Below are 20,409 nucleotides of genomic sequence, written 5' to 3'. Positions count from 1 at the left end.
AACCAGACTAGGAATGATTTGTGTATGTAAACTTTACGTGTGTGCGTAAGTGTGTCAATGGCCGCTTGTGTTTTCAGTTATTGACGAGGTGTGCAGTCTGTCTAAACGAGCAGTTCTGTTCGTTACTTCAGAGTGATGTAAAGCCATTCACAGGTGTGACAACCACAACCAACACACACTGACACACAGATTACTTCCATGACCCCTGAACCAACATAAGAAAACTGTTATTGTTTGCCTTTGCAGAGCAGCTGCAGTATTCCATAGGAATAACGCTGTAAGTCCACTGAAGCAGGACTGTGTGTGTGTGTGTGTGTCCAATTGAAAGTACCCCGACTATCCCAGACACATAAGAAAAGTATTGTATTAAATATGTCGCTTTTATTTGACATATCTACCTACATAAATTAGCATGCCATATAATTGGCAGAAATAGAGTGTGATATCTTAAAAAAAAAAAAAAAAGGAAACAAACAAGACATACATAAAAACATTACCATGCAATGCTTCCCAACCTTGCACCAAAAAGAAACAAAAAACATTCTATACATGGCCGAATGAAAAGACATAATTCTTTTAAGAAACAGGACAGATCATTTTACAGGGAATGAAGAAAAAGTGACTTTCAATGAGGGATGGTGCGAGATAAATGGTCAGAGGCATTCATCTCTCAGCAGGAACAACATTTCATTTCGGCGCACACACCAAAACGTTTCCCTCAAACTGTGAGCACAGATTAGTGCCAAGGAGTTGTTTATTGAGATATACTTCTCATTTTGATGTTTCGATTCAGAGTTCATTCATCCTCTGACGGTGTTCCTCATGCGACTCGGTCCTCCCCAAATCAGACATGAAGTTGAGGGAAGGATCATTTCGTTTCCATCACTCGTCTCCTGCTGGCAGATTTTCTTCAATCCTCTTGATAAACCTCATGCGTATTTCTGTCACATTGTCTCCTCTCAGAGTGTCCTGAGCAAATTTCACATCCACGGCCATCTGGACCTAAATCAGATAAATAAATCAGTCACATTTCTAGAAACAGTAAAACGTGTGTTAATACATAGTGAGTGGACCTTACCATCTCCAGGGCTCCTCTGAGGACCCCACACAGCAGGTTGGAGTACACAAGTGTGCTGTGGTTGTCCGGCAGCTCCACAAAGTCGACCAGCGGGTTGTTCTCAAGGATGAGGGAGAATTCATCTCCCGCTGGGCTCCAGTTTGTCACACTGGGGGTGATTCCCAGGTACATCTTGAATGCAACCTAACAAAAAGCAAAAGGCGGTGGGTGGAGTGGATGAATAAAGAAACCGATGCAGGATTACTCAATTGAAAAAAGCAATGTTTGATTGCACTATAATTTAGCTGAAATTCCTAAATGGTCTGACACTGGAGCGCAGCAGCCTTGCCATAATAAGTATTTTTAGGACAGACTGAAGGCAAAGATATTTGTTAATAATCACACCACTTAAGGTATTGTGCCAAGTCATGCCTTCTGATGAAAACATTTGTGGTTGTTGAACAAACAACAGACCTCCATACACAATTCACTGTTAATGACTGCGGTGGTTTCATAGTTAAGATAAAAGTCACATGATATCCTCAGACTAGGTTATCAATGCACCCTGACCTTAATGATATAACCCTTGTCTTCATGACCAAGAGGCAGTTCAATGAGAAAGTATGGGGTCTGTGAGATAACTCTCCGAGCAGGCAGCAGTTACACCGTGAAAAGAGCTGGAGAGATGAATACAGGCCTGAGAGCAGGTTTCACTGTCTGCCTGCGTCTTTATGTCTTCAGGGGAGTCTGACTAATGCAAAACAATACGAGGATGTGTTAAAAGGTTTGAATGAACACAGAGAGGAAGATGGAAGTACAACATATCACAACAGCAATACAATCGGCCAGGCGCCGACAACTGATGTTGTTTCGGAGCTTAACTAAGAGTACCTGGACAGCGCATCAGATAGTGGGAATCACATTGTGTGCATCACCTTTCTAAGGGATGAGATTACATTTCATACCGAATGCAATTGAATCCTCGCCTTCTGAATATCACGGTTACTATCAGGCAAGGCAAAGAGGAATGCAATCTTGGTCTCAAGTTTTGAAGGATGCGGTCTGGGACGTTTTTCTGATCATCAATTTTCCCCAAACCCTCCCAACGTTCTACTTTCCCTCATAAATAGTTAAGAGGCTTCATCAACATCACTCTCCCCAATGTATCTTTTTCTGTCATCCCTCCTTCGCTCCATCTCTGGGAGAAGTCCACGGTCATGCTCGGATTGGCCTGGAAAAGTCAAATTACCTTAGCAATGACATCGGCTGTTTCTCGGAAATCCTGACACCTGCCGATGCTGGAGCGTGCCAGGAAATCCTCGATGAGGCGCACGCCAATGTTATAACCCCTAAGAGAGAGAGAGAAAGACAGATAGAAAGAGAGAGAGAGGGGAGGAAGAGAGATTAAGTCTTTTTTCTTCATATTAGAGGAAAAGTGCTGTGAAGAACTGAACAAATTCAGAGCACCATAAAAAGTATTTTTTGTGTCATACACTTGGCAAATGATGTTAATTATGATTAAAATGTCAGGTAAAACTCAATCCAATTGATGCATCTTGATCCTAACAAGGTCTGCCTCAGACTAAGACTTCCTTCTAAGGCCAGGTAAAACTAGCCTCATCATGACTTAGCTGGAAGAGAGCTTAAGGTTGCTTCACTACCAGGCAAGCAAAGAAAATCCAGTCCAAAGTCCTGTCAGCAGGGCAGGATGTTTTGAATTTCTGAGTTATGGTCCCAATAATTTGTCTTAATCTTATTTTGTGGGATAACAGTATCCAACATTGCCTTCTAGGAATTTTCTCTCTCCTTCATAAAAACATATCAGTGTTCTCTTCTTTAAAATGCCCTGTAAGTTACAAGAGACACAGAAGTGTGAGAAATAAAAGCTGATTATGTCATTTCTCTGCTCGAGTTTATATCTGCATGCAGTAAATTATGAATAGAGCACAGCAGGATGTGTCAGAGCAGTGTAAATGGAGACGTCCAAGAGACGAGCAAAAACCTCTTCTCTTTCATTGGTTTAACGAGCAAACGATAAAATGTAACATGTTATTGCAAAGCAACTCCTTTGATGTACTCAATATGCACAAAGCATACAATCTAGCCCATGCAGTTACAACTTATATGAGTTCAGCAAGGGGCACAAGTTGTTTTCTCATTTCTCCTACTTTGGACCTAATCCAATAAACAAACTATCAAAATGTACATTAATGGATTACTGACATGCCCTCGAAGCAGCTCAACAGTGGCTTGTAAAAGTGTTCATCAACATATTTATGTAGTTATATGCATGCATATGAAGCCTTTAAACAAGATGTAAAGAAACAAAATTGGAAAAATGCCAAGGAGGGTGAATACTTTTGCAAGTACTTCGTCCTCTGGACTAATAGCAGACTGGACGTGACAGTGACTCACGATCCCCGCTTGAGAAATAAATACAAATATTTCCTAGAAGACATAGACGTCTTTGACATAACGTCAACACTGTCATCTCTTCATATGCAGTTGATGTTAGTTAATTTGTTTACACCTTTAAAGTTTTTTTCTTTGTGAGAATTCTAATATATGAAATTAAATAAAAGGTGCGATGAAAACAGATATGTAATGATAAATAAAAGGATCAATGCAATTGTATAACAGTGAAATTAAATAAATTACTTGTATACAATAATTGTGTTAGTTTGTTTACTTCACACCTGCCAGTCTTAACATGCTTGTTCAACATCTGCGCTATTTGGGAACAATAGTGAAGACTGACAATCGAGTCAATGGGGTTACTTACATCTTGTCCAGTTGTTTATTGACCTCCTCATCATTCTCGTAGTCTTTACAGAGCTGGGTGACCAGGGCCCCGTAAGTCAAAGTGAACAGCTCTGAGTTCTACAACAGAGAAAAAATAATTGTGTTATTTGTGCTGAAAATGATTCATGCTCAAAATTAAATGAATCACACATCTGGGGAAACTACATTGGAAGTCCTTGAATTACCATAACAATAACATGTATATCTCTAATGTTCATTGTTCATATCATAATGTCAAGCCACTTTTGAAGATATAGAACAGGTCAGGAAGAATCCAGGTAATATTACATACAGTATATATTCTGGGGCATTTAACCACTTTAAAGTAGTGTAGGCAATTACCTTGCCTCTCGAATATATAAAACGCCATTACAACAAGTAAACATGTAAGAGTTGCAGGTTTAACAGACCAGCTCGTGGTGCAGAAAGGAAGTCTTACAGTAAAAAAACACAAATGTAATATATATATATATATATATATATATATATATATATATTCACAATTTTTTATACAGACAATATATCACGATAAACGCACTATACAAAATGCATTTATTTGACAAAACAAATTATAGCAGCTGTAACGTTAAAACTATATGTGCCACCCCTTTTAATATTGCAAATACAAACACACAGCAACGTTATGCAGAGCTTCGAGGCTACATAGTCTATACAGTATAGGTGTGTTATATAAATTATGTTGTCACTGCACACTATGGACTTAATTTAAAAAGGAGCTAGGCAGCTACGTTGGCTAACTACTTAGCACGTGTGCTACAACGAACTCAAAACGAAGTCTAAGCCAGTTATTCAACTGTGAATTAGATACTCAGCTAGTCAACCGGTTTACATGTATTTATTCATGTCACGTATCTAGTCACACTTGTCACACAAAGACACACGACTGAAGACTATAATTTAGCTCGCAGAGGCAGTAGCCAGCTGTTAGCTCGTCGGGTACTACTCTGCTAGCGAGGCTACATGTTTGGTTTTGTTAATCCTGCAGGAGTCGCCTACCATCTTCTTGCTGTCTGTGGTTCGGTTGGATTGCCGGGACATTGTGGATAGTATTACGGGCTTACGACTCGATATTAATCCTTTATTTATTTGATTCTGGCTTAGTAGGTATTTCCGTAATCACCAGCGGAGTCACACTTCCAGTATAACGTCAGGCTGGCGAGATTGAAACGGAAACTTCCGGTTAGACTGTAAATCGGAGTAATATGCATACAGTGCACATATATTACATTGCATTGTATTTAGCTAACGCTTTTTACAAAGCGACTTACGATAAGTGCATTCAACCATGAGAAATTCAGAACAACAGTACAATTACCTCAAGAAAGCCAAACTACGAAGTGATACAAGTGATACATTTTTAACATTTTTATTTTTAATTGAACAAAACTTAATTTAGTCAATGAAAACCAACTATTGGTGTTATCCTTGCATATATAGTTCCCTTGTTACAGGAAAACACGTTACATATTTTATTTTGAAAATAAAGTCATCTTATTTCCAGTATTTCTTGTACTTGCTCGGTGCGCTCTTCTGTCAGCTGTCTCACAAAGTTTCTTCGACTGTTTTGGTCTCGCAGGTTGTATTATCGCCCCCCTGCGTCCTGGAGAGGAACAGCAGCCCACAGGCAGACCTACTCCTCCAAAACGTCTAATGAATGACCACATGATGGCAGTATATAAAATATTTTGACAGTGAGAGAAACCAAATTATCTGTAATGTTATTTATGTATCGTTAAATAATATCGTATCGCATTACAGAAGCTAAACACATATATGACCATGTGGCTTTAAGTTGATTCAAATGTATCACAGAGTGTGTGTGTGTGTGTGTGTGTGTGTGTGTGTGTGTGTGTGTGTGTGTGTGTGTGTGTGTGTGTGTGTGTGTGTGTGTGTGTGTGTGTGTGTGTGTGTGTGTGTGTGTGTGCGAAAGAGAGAGAGAGAAAAGAGAGAGAGAGAGAGAGAGAGAGAGAGAGAGAGAGAGAGAGAGAGAGAGAGAGAGAGATGTCGGAACCAGTCAGAAATTTGTTACATATGCGTTATTAACTCGACCTCACATTAGCCTACATTTGTAAGCTTTTAGTTCAGTGAGTTTTCCTCCGCGTTACGTCTTGAGTGGTGTCAGTATTTAGCATTACCCCGCGTGCTGGTTGGCTGAGAGACAATCATCCCATCTTGGCTGAAACAAACTCGCCCTGCCACAGCGAAGAGGAGGGACCGGGGCGCATCGGCTCTGCACACACACGGCTTTTATTTTGTCAAATAAGAGGCAAATTGACAACAACAAAAAAGCCGGCACGAACCGCACTGGCTGTCGCCTACAGGGAGGTGGACTAGTGCAATGATGACGGGCAAATCCGTGAAAGACGTTGACAGATACCAGGCTGTCCTCAACTCTTTACTGGTGCTGGAGGACAATAAATTCTGCGCTGATTGTGAATCCAAAGGTAGGTAATTACCAATGCCCAGTTCCCCCGGATTACCCGGTCCATGCCTGCATATGGCCAGGGGATGAATCGGCCCTGTCGCGTATTTACTACGCTCGAAAATGCCGTGCTGCATTCATTATTCCTGGACCAATTGCGTTGTACTATGGTGCAAGACACGGCTCCTCACTTGGCTGGAGCACGACATGCTGCTACATCATGCCAGCGAAGTAACGGGGTATAAGGTACATCTCTAATAACACAATCCGTATTTGATTACAATTACATTTAATTAAATATGTTTTTTTGTTGTTGATAATGTTAGAGAACTTTATTACATGATACATGAGTAAATAATATAACAAGTGAGAATTGTTCCAACTGTTGGGACCCCGCACGCCCCAAAAAGAAAAAGGCTCCCTGAAACCGGTCAATGAGATGGATATATCAGTGCTGACTTTGAGTCACCCTGACCACACCGTTCCTGCAGTCTGAGGGCAGATGGGGCATAGAAAAGTGCACGACAGCAATCACACATAATAATTGGTATTATTGGAAGGCATGTACGACTGCCATCCTCAGTATTTACCTAGTCTGATCGTTAAAGTGGATTAAGGACTTGATGTTGTCATGACTCATATGTTCTAAAGGGTATTACAGGGTTATTTTATGAAACGTATATCCAAATCACAGACACACACTCAATTGTATGTGTTTGTGCAGGTGCACTTATCCATCCCTCTGTTTGTGGCCTCACTGAGGCCGTGAACTCTGAGCCTTTAACCTGTTTTGCCATGCTGCTGGGTAAACACTGCAGATTTGGCCACAATTTCAGTTAGGGACTGAATCAACACAACAAAAAAAGATTCATTGAGTTGATAATATCTGTGAATGTAAAATGCAGTCACCACAATGTCATGCAGAAAAAAAAGAAGAAGAAAAAAACAGCATTGGAGACAAACTCGCAGGTGGAAGGGAACAACGCTTGTGTGTCTATTGACAGAAATGGATACTTTAAAAAAGAATATCCGGCGCTGATACCCTGTTTTAGTACCTATAAGTGCTTGATTTCAAACTGGTCTGGCATAACTCTCTGTTGTCAAGCTTAATAAGATAATAAGGCCTCTCCATAACATGTATGAAAAGTGTTTTAACAGGGAAGCTGCATATCACTTCCATTGCTCCCACCTCAGTCATAAATCCTCAATGTATCACTGCGGGCTGTCAGGCAGAGGACACGATTCCTCGTGAAAACTGAATGATATGAGTAAGCAGCTCTTCATATTTAAAAGGGATTAAACTACATTCTGTCGCAGGTTCAGATCTGTGTTTGCTTCTTTAAAGGACAAATGGACAGACAAACAACAGCAGAGACATCTGATGTGTACAAAGCACACTTAGAGTCAAAATCAATATGTTTTCGAAGCTTCTCTCTGGATGTTTGTGCCAGACTGCCTAATTCACAACAGGGGGAAACATGTATAATGTTGGCGTACGGATAGGCCGAGTCTCAAAGCTCCCACTGTTGATGCTTGTTTGTTCATTTGGACCAAAATCACAACGTGGTTGTTTGTTCTGGTGTCTTTCTTTACATTTCTTCATCTCCGGCTGCCTCTGTCTCTTTGCTCATTCACAAGACCGGAGCTGCAACTCTGTATCTCTTTCAGGAAGCTGCCAAATGTAGGTAAAAAGATCTAGAGGCAACACATGTTTCACAAGAAACACTAAGTGGCTGCTGAAAAAAAAAAGAACTCTCAGTACAGACATGGAGAGACTTTTTTCTCTTTTTATTTACAATTAACCTTCTCTAAAAACCAGACATTTTAGCGAAAAAGTATTATGTAAATTCAGTTCATTTCAAATCCTGTCAGTAATCTCAAAGACAGATTAATTCTTCACATTCTCTGTTTTATTTTGTTTACTTTGTCTTGCTTAATGGGACTGTTAAAACACTCAATCAAACTTCCCCATTCGAGGTGAGATGTTTTCATCACATCTTGCCTTGGACACACACACACACACACACACACACACACACACACACAGTACATTCCCAGCACATGGACAACAGCTCGACTTGTGTATCGCTTTGTTGAGATGACATGTGATGTCAAGGTCTGAGTTGAATTCCAATCGGAGACTTCAACAGGACATTGTGAATGCTTCAAGGTTTTGTTCCAGATCAAATGGCCTTTGGATGATTTGTTTTGTTGAAGAAGATATAAATAGGACTGCAGGCGCTGTTAGACTAAAGGCAAACACACTTGTGACTGTTCAGAAGTCATTTTTATAAAGCACACTGTGATCAGAGGGTCTCTAAAGGCTGGACTGTCGACAGAAACACAGATTTTAAATGATGTGGCAACATTTTTTTGCTTTTGTGAAGTGGTGTACTTTTCTTGTCCAAACTGGAGACATATGGAGAGACAGATTTAGATCATTTTGAGTTTAATTGTTTGATTGTTTCCCAACCGGTCTTTTTCTCTTTTTCTCACATACTCAAACATGCGGTCATAAGATGCATTGTTTGTCTTTTTTTGATTGACATGACCTGGCTGTGCAAGAGACTGGTCTAATTAGACTGCAGATGAGATTAGGGGTTAAGGGAGAAAATAGCAACACCACACACATACCAACACCAAGGATGCTGAAGCTCTGGCTTTAATTGTAAGAAAAGGTGCATTTCTTTTGATCATTTAGCGGGCTTTTACTTTTATCTAAAGTACGAAAAAGAAAATGTTCTGTTTGCGTTTAACCATGCAATAGCACTAGGCGCCGCACTGATTAAAAGGTCACACATCACTCTCATTTCCCACATATTTTCTTTCATGAAGCTGTCAAAAAGCTGACAGTGCAATCTAGGAGAGAGGCATTTTCCCTCCTTCCTGATTAGCACCTTTTCCTGTGTCTCCCGTCTTAGCGTTACTCGCAGGTGTATTAGATGACAAGCTCACGCTCTCACAGAGAACCACACACGTGTGCACACACCTTGAAAGACCTCCCCGCCCTTTGCTGGACTCAAGTCAGGCTTTTGACCATATGGCTTGATGATGAGGTTTGGTCTAATCTTGTTTGCCTTGACATAGATTACTGTGCGTTTATCACCCCCCCACACACACACACACACACTCCCCGCCCCCTCCTTGGTGATTGCAGGAAGTGGCGAGACACGTGGAGCCAAGTGCATGCTTACAGCGGCGCATGAAAACAGAAAAACACATTAACGATGCTATTAGGTCATCCAGCTACAGTATGCTTACAGCAATTAAATATTCTATCTGCTTCTTGGCTGCAGTTTAGTTCCTGTGCTGTCCATCTTCCTGCCTCTCCTTTTCTCTGCACCACCTGACTTACTGCATTATATTTTTGTTGACTGCCTCACTTTGTGACTTTGTCAATCCTCAATGCTGCCAGGAAATAATGAAAAGATGAGCGAGAGCGGGTGAGGCAGGTACACAATGTAGTCAACACGTCTACCTCTGGCTTCAGTCTCAAGGGGCTCCGTACGTGTGTGTGTGTGTGTGTGTGTGTGTGTGTGTGTGTGTGTGTGTGTGTGTGTGTGTGCTTGTGTGTGCGTGCATGAAAGCCTCCCTCTTTCATTGTCTCTATTGTACTTGTGTTTACGTACACACCGGGCATCGGTTGCTGTGGAGATATCACCTGGTGATATCATGCCTCTCCTCCCCCCCACCACCACCTAGCCCACATCACCCTCAAATCTCATCCAATCAGATGCCAGTGGGGACTTCCTTTGAAACAAGGAGGTGATTGGCTGTTGATGTCCCCTGGCTGGCATACATGTCAGAGTCTCACAGTTCAAAAGAGAGCGTGGCACAGTGGCGGGAGTCTTCAGTCTGCGTGTAGGGCCTTATTAACCTGTACATTCATTCTGGAATATAACATGGTCCCAGATTTGTTGTGTGGTATTTTGATTAGATATGACATGTTCAACATGTAAACACAGGATCAGCTGATGGTCTTAAAGCTAGATTGTGACACAACGTCTATCCATAAAACAGGGGCTTAAGATGAGGCCCCCTTAAGGTCCTCATCATGTCATTTACTGTTGTGCTTTAGCGGTGTACTGTACATTCGCATATTCCCAAACTAAGTTACAAAAGAATCAACGTACAGGTTGCAGGTTGGGATGGCATTACACAAGTAGTAGTGCATGTTAACTACAGAGAGTACAAACAATAATATCAGTAATAGGATGAAATTAAGCATCCAAATATGTGTTTTGAGAAGAGCTTCAAGCTTGCAGTGATGAAGTGTCTTACTCATCTTTTGATGTACAACCCATCCAAACCTCAATTACTTACCTGAGAAATCGCAGTTGTGGCACTCACATTGCATCACAGATGGCGGGTGTGTATTAGTAAATTATTAGTATGGGTCCATCTGCTTAGCTCAGACTGGGACTGGGTCACTGGGGGGCCTCTGGGTTTCTGGGTTGGTTTAGATACTGCGGGGCTGGAGAATGGGACGAGTGTGTATACATGAGTGTTCGTTTGTGTGGTGCCATAGGAGAGCTTAGTATCCACTGCTGATTGAGGCTCTGTGGGATCAACTGGGTGCTGCAGAAAGCAACGTTCATCCTTGTGGGATATAGGCTAATGAGTGTGTGTGTGTGTGTGTGTGTGTGTGTGTGTGTGTGTGTGTGTGTGTGTGTGTGTGTGTGTGTGTGTGCAAGTCAGTAGGAGTGGTATGTGATTAATATGAGAAGGAGGGCATCACATACAACTACACAAATGTCAAGGATAATACAATAAAGTCTAATGTAGCACACATTTGGAAATGCAATATCGCCCTTTGAATTTAACATTTTGTTTCTGGAAACGATGAAAGTTAGAGGTGTACTGGGGAAGACAGACCAAAATTAAGAGCTTAACGTTGATTCCAAAAAGAAAGCAAGAAGTTTACTCTCACTCAAATTTGGAGAAATGTACACTACAATGCCAACCCTGTTACACAGAGAGTCTGATTTGGAGAGGTTGCTTTTCCAATCTTTCTTTCCTTTTTTAGAAGTCTATTCCTCCTACTCTCTCCACTATATCTGTTCAAAGTACCTGGAGGTGTGCATTGTTGCTGGACAGGCGTGCTGTTTATGGGTTCTTACTCAAGTACTGCATTGATTAGAACCAAAGAGGCTACGTGGTGCAGTGTGCAGATGTGATTCACTGTAAATACTTAACCTTCAACTCCATTCCCTCTTCCTTGGCTCACCCGGTCGGCACACTCCTGTACACAACTGAGCTACTGCAAACATGCATAAAGCGTAACTTGTAAACAGATTAGATATACACTTGAGTTTACACCACTGGGCACATTAACACACGCGCTTACGGAAAGAAAAAAGCAGCTGTATCATTTTATAGCAGTCCATCTAACAGTGTATGAGACATTTCAGTCAACAGCAATGGTCAGCCTCATGGTGGAGTTAGAGAAAAAAGTCATTTAGATACATCGTGTATGAGCTAAGAAAGTCAGCTTTTATGTCAAATCTTCCATTTGTGCAAACATACAGAAGATTCTAAAGTATGTTTCTCTCCTGTCCAACATAAAGTTAATTGTAATAATAAAGTGCAAAACAGCTAAAAAATAAAAAAAACATTTAAACAACATATCAATTAAGAAACTGTATATAAAAACAACTCAAATAGTTGTTTGCTATGTGAGCTACTTCACTTAAAAAACCCAAATGTTGAACTTATGCTGGTGCCAGAGGAAAAGGCCAGAATCATCTGAGTCAATAGGATTCATCCTCTGGGCTCCATGGATGTCTGTATTAAATCAGCCGGGACCAAAGCAGTGGACCAACAGACCGACAAGGGCACTGCTAGAGTCACCCCACTAGCCTGGCTAAAAAGAGATTGTTTAAAAAGTCAGCAACAAGGGTGGCAAAACCACAGAAAGTGAGGGTGGAGAACGATACAGGAAGCCAGAATTAGAACTGTGAGCGCGAGATATGGCCGGACAGGGGAGAGGAGGAGGGAGGCGGCTTTGCCGAATGAGAGAGATAAGAAATGGCGGCCAGGACACAGAGGAGCATTAGATTGAGGATGAGAAGGACAAACATAAATCCAGCATTGAGGGAGTTCTTCACAATTGACAATGTCTCTCTCTTACTCTCTGTCACTGCCAATGTTGACAGCAGTTAAGCCGGCTTTACAGAGTAATTCTACTATTATTAGCCAGCATGACAGCTAACGCTGCAGCCAGACGGTCAGGGTGATGGACACACTCTGTCCGCCTGGTGGGACCCTCTGCTGTTGTCATTTTGTTTGCATTGTTCCCCCATTCATGTCTTCTGTTTCTTAATTTGAATATGCAGAATGCAAACTTTGCAATCCAGAAATAGATCAAAAGTCAGTCTGATGATTTCCCTCTAATGGTGCAGGAAGAATAACCTTTTTAGCATTCATAGTTCAGCATACAGACGGGAGGCTAATAATTGACTCTGCACCCAGACACCCTTTTTCCGCAGCTGCTGTAAAGGCAAAGGTCGTGTATATTTCCTCTTCTGAAACTCAAACTTCCCCTTTTATTTGCATAGAATGGCCTTTCTTCAACACTGCACGGTGGCTTTGTCAGACAGGAGAGGCCAGTGAGAAATCCAAATCGGAGTTGCTCTTCCATCTAGTGGTGTTGAGGCCACAGTGCATCAACTTGTAAAGCAAGGACTCATAGCGGTGATGAGCGCAGAGGCTGAGTGTGTCAGGAGGAGGAGGCGGGGCAAGAAGAGAGGGAGATGTGAGAAGAGATGGGGAGAGAAGCACCAGTATTCTCTTTGAAGCTGCCTGTATTCTCCAAAGAGGACGGTTGCATCAGTTTCAGCAGAGAAATTGCCCGGCGGTGTTGTTTTTATTTCCCCCTTCTCTGAGTTGTCTGTTCAGGCAAGGTTCCTCGACAGTGAGGCACACAACGTGATACCAGGCTTAAATCTACAAAGCACCGGGGGAGAATACGGGAAATCAAATGTAACCATGAAGACAGATATGGCAGCAAGATGGACAAAATGGCCCACTCAGAGAACCACGCACCCACACACAAACGCACATGCTCATAAACACATGAGTAATCATCCCTGCAGGTATCCAGTGTGTGTGTTTGTGTTACTTTCCACTCCCCCTCTCTCCTCTCAGTCTCAGTTATGTAGGCTAACTCTCCTATTGGATCCCATTATGTGTCAAGACACCGCATGACTTACACTGGATTAGTTGAGTTCCCAGCTGAATTCAAACTCCTAATTTAATTTCAGGCTTGTGTCTCTATAATTGGACTAAAATTAATTAGAGTTTCTCTCATCATTTTCCAAATCCACTTGCCTGCTTACTCTATCTGTCTATTATACTTCCAATCTCTTTTTACCCAATTACTTAATCAGGCCCCTTTAGAGACCCTCTGCTCTAAATTTTAAACACTATACCTGCCTCTCTCTGCCAGGTCCAAGATGGTCATCCTGGAATTTGGGCATCTTCATCTGTATCCGCTGTGCTGGTATCCATCGAAACCTGGGGGTCCACATCTCCAAGGTCAAGTCTGTCAATCTGGACCAGTGGACACAGGAGCAGGTCCAGGTCAGAGGTCACACTACAGATCAAAAAATGAAGATAGGGATATTTGCTACGTGTTAATGTGTGAAACGAACGTTCAGGGTTTTTCACAAAATACTCATTTAGTTTGCATCCAATAGATCTGGACTGTCGAAATGTAGAACAACCAAAAGAAATTGTATTTGTTGGTATAAACACAACAGATCAAACAAATGAGATATAATTGTCTATAGGAGAGAGATTAAGTGACGCTAGTAAATTAAGCCGGCTTTGTCAAATATATAGAATATGTACCACAATAACAGCATATTCACTCACCAAAGCTGGAGTGCAGCAATATTGTTTTCGGCTCGCTAGCTCGTAGACAAGAAGTACAAATATTGTAAATCATTTACGAAGCACACTAATATACCAGCTGATGTTTGTTAGATTGACTACAGCGGTGATGCTGTTCCATTTAAAATGAGATGAAATACAATCAAAACAACAGCTTTTAGTCTTTATTTGTGGTAGTTATTAGCTAAGGAGCCTTGAAAGGCTGCGATACAGATATATTTGATAAATTGTAGGACCCAGGCCAACTTTAATGTCGTAATGAGTATGATTTATTTCTCCTTTCGTCTAAACAAAAAAATGTTACTCTCTTGTTCCCCATAGTCTTGTTGGAAAACAACCAATTTAGAATTTCAATGTTTACTTTCTTTGCCACATGCAGTAGAGGAAGTAGACAATTTCTCATCAGTATGCAGCTCGTTTTGTCTGGGTCTGATAGGAAAGACAGTCAGCATTGTGCTTCCCAGTGTGATAATTTTCTTAAAGTCAGCATCTTTATTTTTCTCTTTTCCCTCCATCCATAAAAATAATTCAAAGTTTCACTGGCAGAACTCCACCATAGACAACATAGTACCCTGGATACTGTATATTTCCTGTATCAGACTGCTTAAAACTGTAACAATGTGTGTTGTATTGGCTTCAACAGTGTGTTCAGGAGATGGGGAATGCCAAAGCCAAACGTCTCTATGAGGCTTTCTTACCTGAGTGCTTTCAGCGCCCTGGGACGGACCAGTCTGCAGAGATCTTCATCAGGGACAAGTATGACAAGAAGAAGTACATGGACAAGGTCATTGACATCCAGATGCTTAGGGTGAGTCCACACACTCTCTCGCTCACACACACACACACACACACACACACACACACACACACACAGAAAAAGCTGTGTGCTTGTGTCCCAGCAGAAACAAAAACTGCATCGCATACTTTTTTGTCTCGCCTCTTTTTATCTACTGCCGTCATAATACTCTTGAGCAGGGCCATTCTGCCTGAAGTGTCTGCTTGCTCAACAAAACCACTTGTTTTGCTCTGTACAGAAAGAAAAGAGCTGTGACAATATACCCAAGGAACCAGTTGTGTTTGAGAAAATGAAATTGGTGAGTATTGGCTGAATCACAGTGATAAAAGAGAACTGATCTTCCTTAAAGATTGTTCGATTTCTAGCGTAAAGCGGATGCTCTGATGCAGAGTGAGCGAGTGCAGAAATAGATTGAGCTGGAGAGAGCAAGGGGAGAAAGAGTAGTAGTAAGTGTTCGGACTGGACTGGGAAGGTCGTTTCAACACCATGGAGTCTGGAGTGAGGATTCAAGCTCATTTACATCAAGTTTCTCTGTTGTGACAGAAAAAAGACATCAGCCCCAAGACAGATCCACAGTATGTTACAGACCTGCTTGGATTAGGTATTGCACCTCACACACATGCACACACTAACGCGCATTAACAGCATAGAGGGAATAGAAAAAAACAGTGAGACAACTTAACAAATTGTTCTTGAACCACGGATCAGTATGAATAATCATACATGCTTCCATCTATCCGCCATTAGATGCCCCTGCTCCAAGTGCTACAGTGTCTAATGGTGGAGGATGTGTTCCAGACAGTAATGAGACCCTGGCGGTGTCCAATCCAGCTCTGGCGCACTCTCCACTGGATCTCTTCAGCTCCTTGCCAGCACCCTCCTCTGCTTCCTCCATTAAAACCACGGTAACACACTGCAAATACTACACACAGTCTGCTCTCCACAAAGTCCTTATGTCTGTAGCCATGCTATTTGCACGCCTCTAGGGATAGCAAAGGCAGTATGTCAGTCAGTCTAACATTTTGGTCCAATTTTGTCTGGCCAGTTATAGTACCAAATAAATGAATTCAACTGACTTTAACTTTAGCGCCAGAAGAAGGTTGAGATTTTTCATGAAGACTGAAATCCTGGCTGGATTACCAATAAATACAGCACATTTTCATTGTGAGCATATGAGCAAGTTAGCATTTAGCTAAAAGCACCCCTCTCCTTCACAGAGCTATAAGATTGACTCTTGTTCAAATCTGCCTTTGAGTTACCGTTTGTCGCTTTTGTCACCCCTACTTGCATCCTTCCACTGGTGACGATAACGTTCTCCTGCCTTCCCCCTGTCTCTGTATTCATGTCCTTCCACTCCAGTCTGTTTCCAGCTCCATGCCTAAGAGCAGAGTGACTGCCTCAGTGCCTGACAACCTCAGTCTGTTCCTTGGTTCGGCACCCAAAGCAGAGGAGGGCACCGTCAAGAAACTGTCCAAGGACTCTATTCTCTCCCTTTACGCCTCCACCCCCTCAGTGCACGCCAGCAGTATGTCGTCTCACGGTGAGGCGATCTTCTCTCAAATGTTGTTTTCTTCATTATTCCTTCAGTCTTAATGTAGTGGGTCAGTTGTTTCATAAAATATATCCAATTTACATTATTAATATCCTACCAATTGCCAAAATGTCCACTTTCTGTTTGTGATTATTTTCAGCAGGCTTGTACATGAACCAAATGGGATACCCGACGCACCCGTACGGATCGTACCATTCTTTAGCCCAGGCAGGTGGAATGGGAGGTGCCATGATGACATCACAGATGGCCATGATGGGACAGCAACAGAGCGGCATGATTGGAGTTCAACAGAACGGCATGATGGGACAGCAGAGTGTCATGGCTCAGCCGAGTGGTGTCATGGCGCCACCCTACATGATGGGCATGACCCAGGGATTAATGGGACAGCAGCAAAGTGCAATGATGGGACAGCAGCAGAATGGAGTTATGCGGCAACAACAACAGAGTGGAATGATGGGACAACAACAACATAGTGGGATGATGGGACAACAACAACATAGTGGGATGATGGGACAACAACAACAGAGTGGGATGTTGGGGCAGCAGCAGAATGGCGGTATGGGACAACAACAACAACAACAACAACAACAGAGTGGGATGATGGGACAACAACAGAATGGGATGATGGTGCAGCAGCAGAGTGGTGGTTTACCTCATCAGCAGGGAGTGCAACATGCCCAGCAGCTACAGTGGAACAATACCCAGGTGTGTGTACATGTGAATTTGTTTTGGACCGGATGAATTTGGATAGTAAAAATTCTGTTCATAACAAAGTGTGTTTTGTGTCGTTCAGGGGACTCAACACATGGCCGGCATTAATCTCTACAACACCAACGGCGTGGTGGGATACAGCAGTCAACAAACGGGAAGCTCAAAAACTCCAAGCTCAGCGCACATGACAGCACACGTTTGGAAATGATTTCATCTTTCCAGGAAGTGATGTAACGCCAATGACCCACAAAAGAGAGGCGGACTGAGTTGAAGGAATCTGTGGATCAGACTCTTCAGGAGACATTTTCTAATGCAAGGAAGAGGGAAGAGGGAAGAGGAGGAGGAGACGGGTGTGAAGAAGAACAAGGTTTGGGAAACCATGACTACCTCTCTTTCTCTCTTCTCTCTGACCACGCTTCCTCTTCTCAACACATCCATGGCCATGTTTTGCATATTTCCATGTTTGCCTTCAAAACACTTTGGTATGATGACCAAGACAACAGGGTTCAGAGGTTCACTGGTTACACGTCTTTCTTTGTACCTACTATGAGGGTGTGTGCGCACATATCCGCTGTATGTGGGTGGTTTTTTGAGAATTTTACAGTTTTTCTTACTTGATCAGAGTCAGAATTAAGAAGGTGAGCAGAGCTAAACTCAATTGGTTTGTGTGCCTGTATTTGAACATTTATTAGAACAAGATGCATTTTTAGAAGGTTAAGTTTTAAGGATCTTTAATGTTTTGTACAGTCCAACAGTTGTATGCTTTTTTTCTTTTTTGATGAGTGAGATGAAAAGATTGATACTCTTGAGTCTGCTACCACCAGCAGATGGTTAGCTTAGCTTAGCATAAAGACTGGAAATAGGAAAAAAAACAAAAAACACTAGCCTGGCTCTGTCCGAAAGCTTTGACGGTTTATAGTTTGAACAAATGATATGTAACGTGATAATCAGTGGGCTATAGATATGCTGTAAACTGGAATGTGTTTCTTGAGAGAGCCCAGCTAGCTGTTTCCAATTGTTTCTAGTGTTTGTGCTAAGCTGTCCGGCTACTGGCATTAGCTTCATCGTGCAGATATGAGAGTGCTATTGATTTTTTCTTCCACCTCTTAACAAGACAATTGTTTGTTTAACCAATCGTAACAATGTTTCTTAACAATATAATATTATTAGCTTAATTCAAGCCACAACCATATTTGTGAACGGATGTTTTTTCTAGCCAGCTTTCAATTTCACAGAGGAGTTAAGAGTTTAATACCAAAAGGTTTCAAAGTGACGAATCATTGAGGATTTTTATTAGCCTTCTGATTCGAGGAGAATCAAGCTAGTCTATGCTATTCTAGTCTTCCTCAATGCATCTTCAAGGTTAAGGCATTAATGAATTCGCCTTGCTCTGTGTAAGTAGGAAAAATGTGTAAAATTTCACAAAAAAAACAATATATCCCCTTCCAAATAGTTAGTCAACCGTCCAACAATATTAAAAATGTAAAAAATCCCATTATGTGTTGATAAGATCATAGATCCTGACTGTCTCGCAAGTTAAAGCAGCTACACAACCTCCCTAAACAGCCCGTATATATGATGTCTTCTACCCAATCAGTGCTTCTTTTAGAATCAATATATAATCTCTAAACTGGATTTGGGAGACCAAAGATCAACGCTAGCTTTTTTATGGTTGTACAGTAGTCCAAATGCTTTGTTACATCTGTGCAACCGCTTAACTAGTGATTCGTATGACATTTAATTCAACATTTAAAAGTGTGTTTGGTCAACCATGCTTTCACTTGATGAATGTTTGGGCGTATCCGTTCACTGTGCTACTTCCTCAGCAACAGTGGGACACCTAAAAAGTCACTTGCATGTATGTAAATGTTGAGGTAACGCTCACACACCTCAAGTTAATCTACCTTGTACAATAGAGGCCTCAAATAATGCTTAATGTCTGTAAGTAAGAGAGAAATAGAGAGCGGTGGGGACAGAGGCAAAGACAACTTAAAGTACAGATCTGCCATGTTTCAGATTCTTCCACTGAATTGCACGTAGAGAATGTCTATCTAGCTCTGATTGTATATACCGTTTGTTTATCGAGATATCTGAATGTATCTCTCTGAATGTTTCTTGTCCATCGGTCTCCGATCAAGACCGACGAATTGTCTCAATGAATGTGCGTCCTGAATGTGTTTCACGACTTGTACTAGAATCGTTTTGCCAACGCACATCTGAGTATTACTCGGGTGCATTTTGTTTTTTGATATTCTACGACTTTGTCAAGCAATTTACACTCTTTTTTTGATTTTTTTGTGGTCAGCAGAACCATAGTTCAACTATGTTTTAATGTCATAACGTCCAATTAGGAGCTAACTGACCAGGCCGACGCAGTTAAAAGGTCACTCGGGGAAGATTACCATTTGGCCGAACAACATTGTGAAGCGAAAAGCGATTGTACGACCACAATCTGTCACCTCTCAACATTTAGTTAACCTCTTTTCACCTCTACCAAACAAGCCACCTCTCTGTGTCCTGACTTCTCTGAAAGGCGTTAAAAAAATAAATAAAAAGCAATTGTTTAAATGCATGGCACTATTAGTGTAAATATTCTGTCTTTTTGTTTCCAGCAGTTTACTATTGTGTTGCCACTTTTGATGTGAAGATTAAGAGCTGAAAGAAATAAATGAGCATACAGGGCTTAACATTCATATTAACTGCTACCAATGAGCAAGCATTAAAACATTTCACAACTCAGCAACCTTCCAGGTTTGTCTTTCGATTCAAGCTCATTTGTTGTCAGTTGAGGCAACGTATTGTCTTTGCAGTGTTACAACCTTCAGCTCGTGATGTAAAGTTTCTGATGAAGCAGTATAAAGCCATCTCTGTGGGCGATATCATCTTTTACCTTTTGTTTGCTCGTATTCACTTCCTTTTTTGGTCTGGTATATTTTCTGTGAAATAAGAGTAATTAAAGGAATGTATCTTTTCATGTACTTGTTAATCAAGACAGTGTGCGCTTTATTCTTTATCAGAGTATCTCTGTATAGTGTGTCCCTTAAACAAAATTGCTGAACAATTACTGTATATTATTTGTTTTTCACATGCTTTGCCCCTTTGGATTTTACAGTATGTCGACACAAGTTAGTCAATTACATTTGAGAATATGTACC

General features: G+C 41.5%; 2 protein-coding genes across 5 annotated transcripts; one reads left to right on the top strand and one right to left on the bottom strand.

Annotated features, from left to right (window-relative positions):
- Positions 1 to 361: 361 nt before the first annotated feature.
- Positions 362 to 5,027, bottom strand: trappc3 (trafficking protein particle complex subunit 3). The gene is made up of 5 exons (XM_068575676.1): positions 4,877 to 5,027; positions 3,840 to 3,937; positions 2,307 to 2,406; positions 1,079 to 1,261; positions 362 to 1,002 (listed from the first exon to the last, which is right to left on the bottom strand). Exons 1-5 carry the CDS (start codon positions 4,916 to 4,918, stop codon positions 883 to 885), a joined length of 543 nt encoding a protein of 180 aa, XP_068431777.1. The 5' UTR covers positions 4,919 to 5,027; the 3' UTR covers positions 362 to 882.
- An 872-nt stretch (positions 5,028 to 5,899) lies between these two features.
- smap2 (small ArfGAP2) lies at positions 5,900 to 20,409 on the top strand. 4 transcript variants are annotated; one of them, XM_068576285.1, is made up of 9 exons: positions 5,900 to 6,324; positions 13,750 to 13,883; positions 14,839 to 15,003; positions 15,230 to 15,289; positions 15,535 to 15,592; positions 15,790 to 15,896; positions 16,351 to 16,531; positions 16,683 to 17,248; positions 17,337 to 20,409. In XM_068576285.1, exons 1-9 carry the CDS (start codon positions 6,219 to 6,221, stop codon positions 17,460 to 17,462), a joined length of 1,503 nt encoding a protein of 500 aa, XP_068432386.1. In that variant the 5' UTR covers positions 5,900 to 6,218; the 3' UTR covers positions 17,463 to 20,409. The 4 variants fall into 4 exon arrangements, with proteins under 4 accessions (XP_068432386.1, XP_068432385.1, XP_068432384.1 ...); XM_068576284.1 differs by having other exon boundaries at positions 15,739 to 15,896; positions 16,686 to 17,248; XM_068576283.1 differs by having other exon boundaries at positions 15,739 to 15,896.

This window comes from Clinocottus analis, unplaced genomic scaffold (assembly GCF_023055335.1).
Source record: "Clinocottus analis isolate CAN_PGR_092001 unplaced genomic scaffold, fCliAna1.0.p SCAF_14, whole genome shotgun sequence".
NCBI lineage: Eukaryota > Metazoa > Chordata > Actinopteri > Perciformes > Cottidae > Clinocottus > Clinocottus analis.
The sequence above is the reverse complement of the archived record's forward strand: the minus strand, read 5'-3'. Positions and strand labels throughout refer to the sequence as shown.

Excerpts from the sequence above, each read along its gene's own strand:
- trappc3 (XM_068575676.1), bottom strand. The coding sequence starts at position 4,918 with ATGTCCCGGCAATCCAACCGAACCACAGACAGCAAGAAGATG. Across the intron at positions 2,407-3,839 it reads AATAAACAACTGGACAAGAT|GGGTTATAACATTGGCGTGC; the intron begins GTAAGTAACCCC and ends TCTCTCTCTTAG. Across the intron at positions 1,003-1,078 it reads TCAGAGGAGCCCTGGAGATG|GTCCAGATGGCCGTGGATGT; the intron begins GTAAGGTCCACT and ends TATCTGATTTAG.
- smap2 (XM_068576283.1), top strand. The coding sequence starts at position 6,219 with ATGATGACGGGCAAATCCGTGAAAGACGTTGACAGATACCAGGCTGTC. Across the intron at positions 6,325-13,749 it reads CGCTGATTGTGAATCCAAAG|GTCCAAGATGGTCATCCTGG; the intron begins GTAGGTAATTAC and ends TCTCTCTGCCAG. Across the intron at positions 13,884-14,838 it reads GGACACAGGAGCAGGTCCAG|TGTGTTCAGGAGATGGGGAA; the intron begins GTCAGAGGTCAC and ends TGGCTTCAACAG.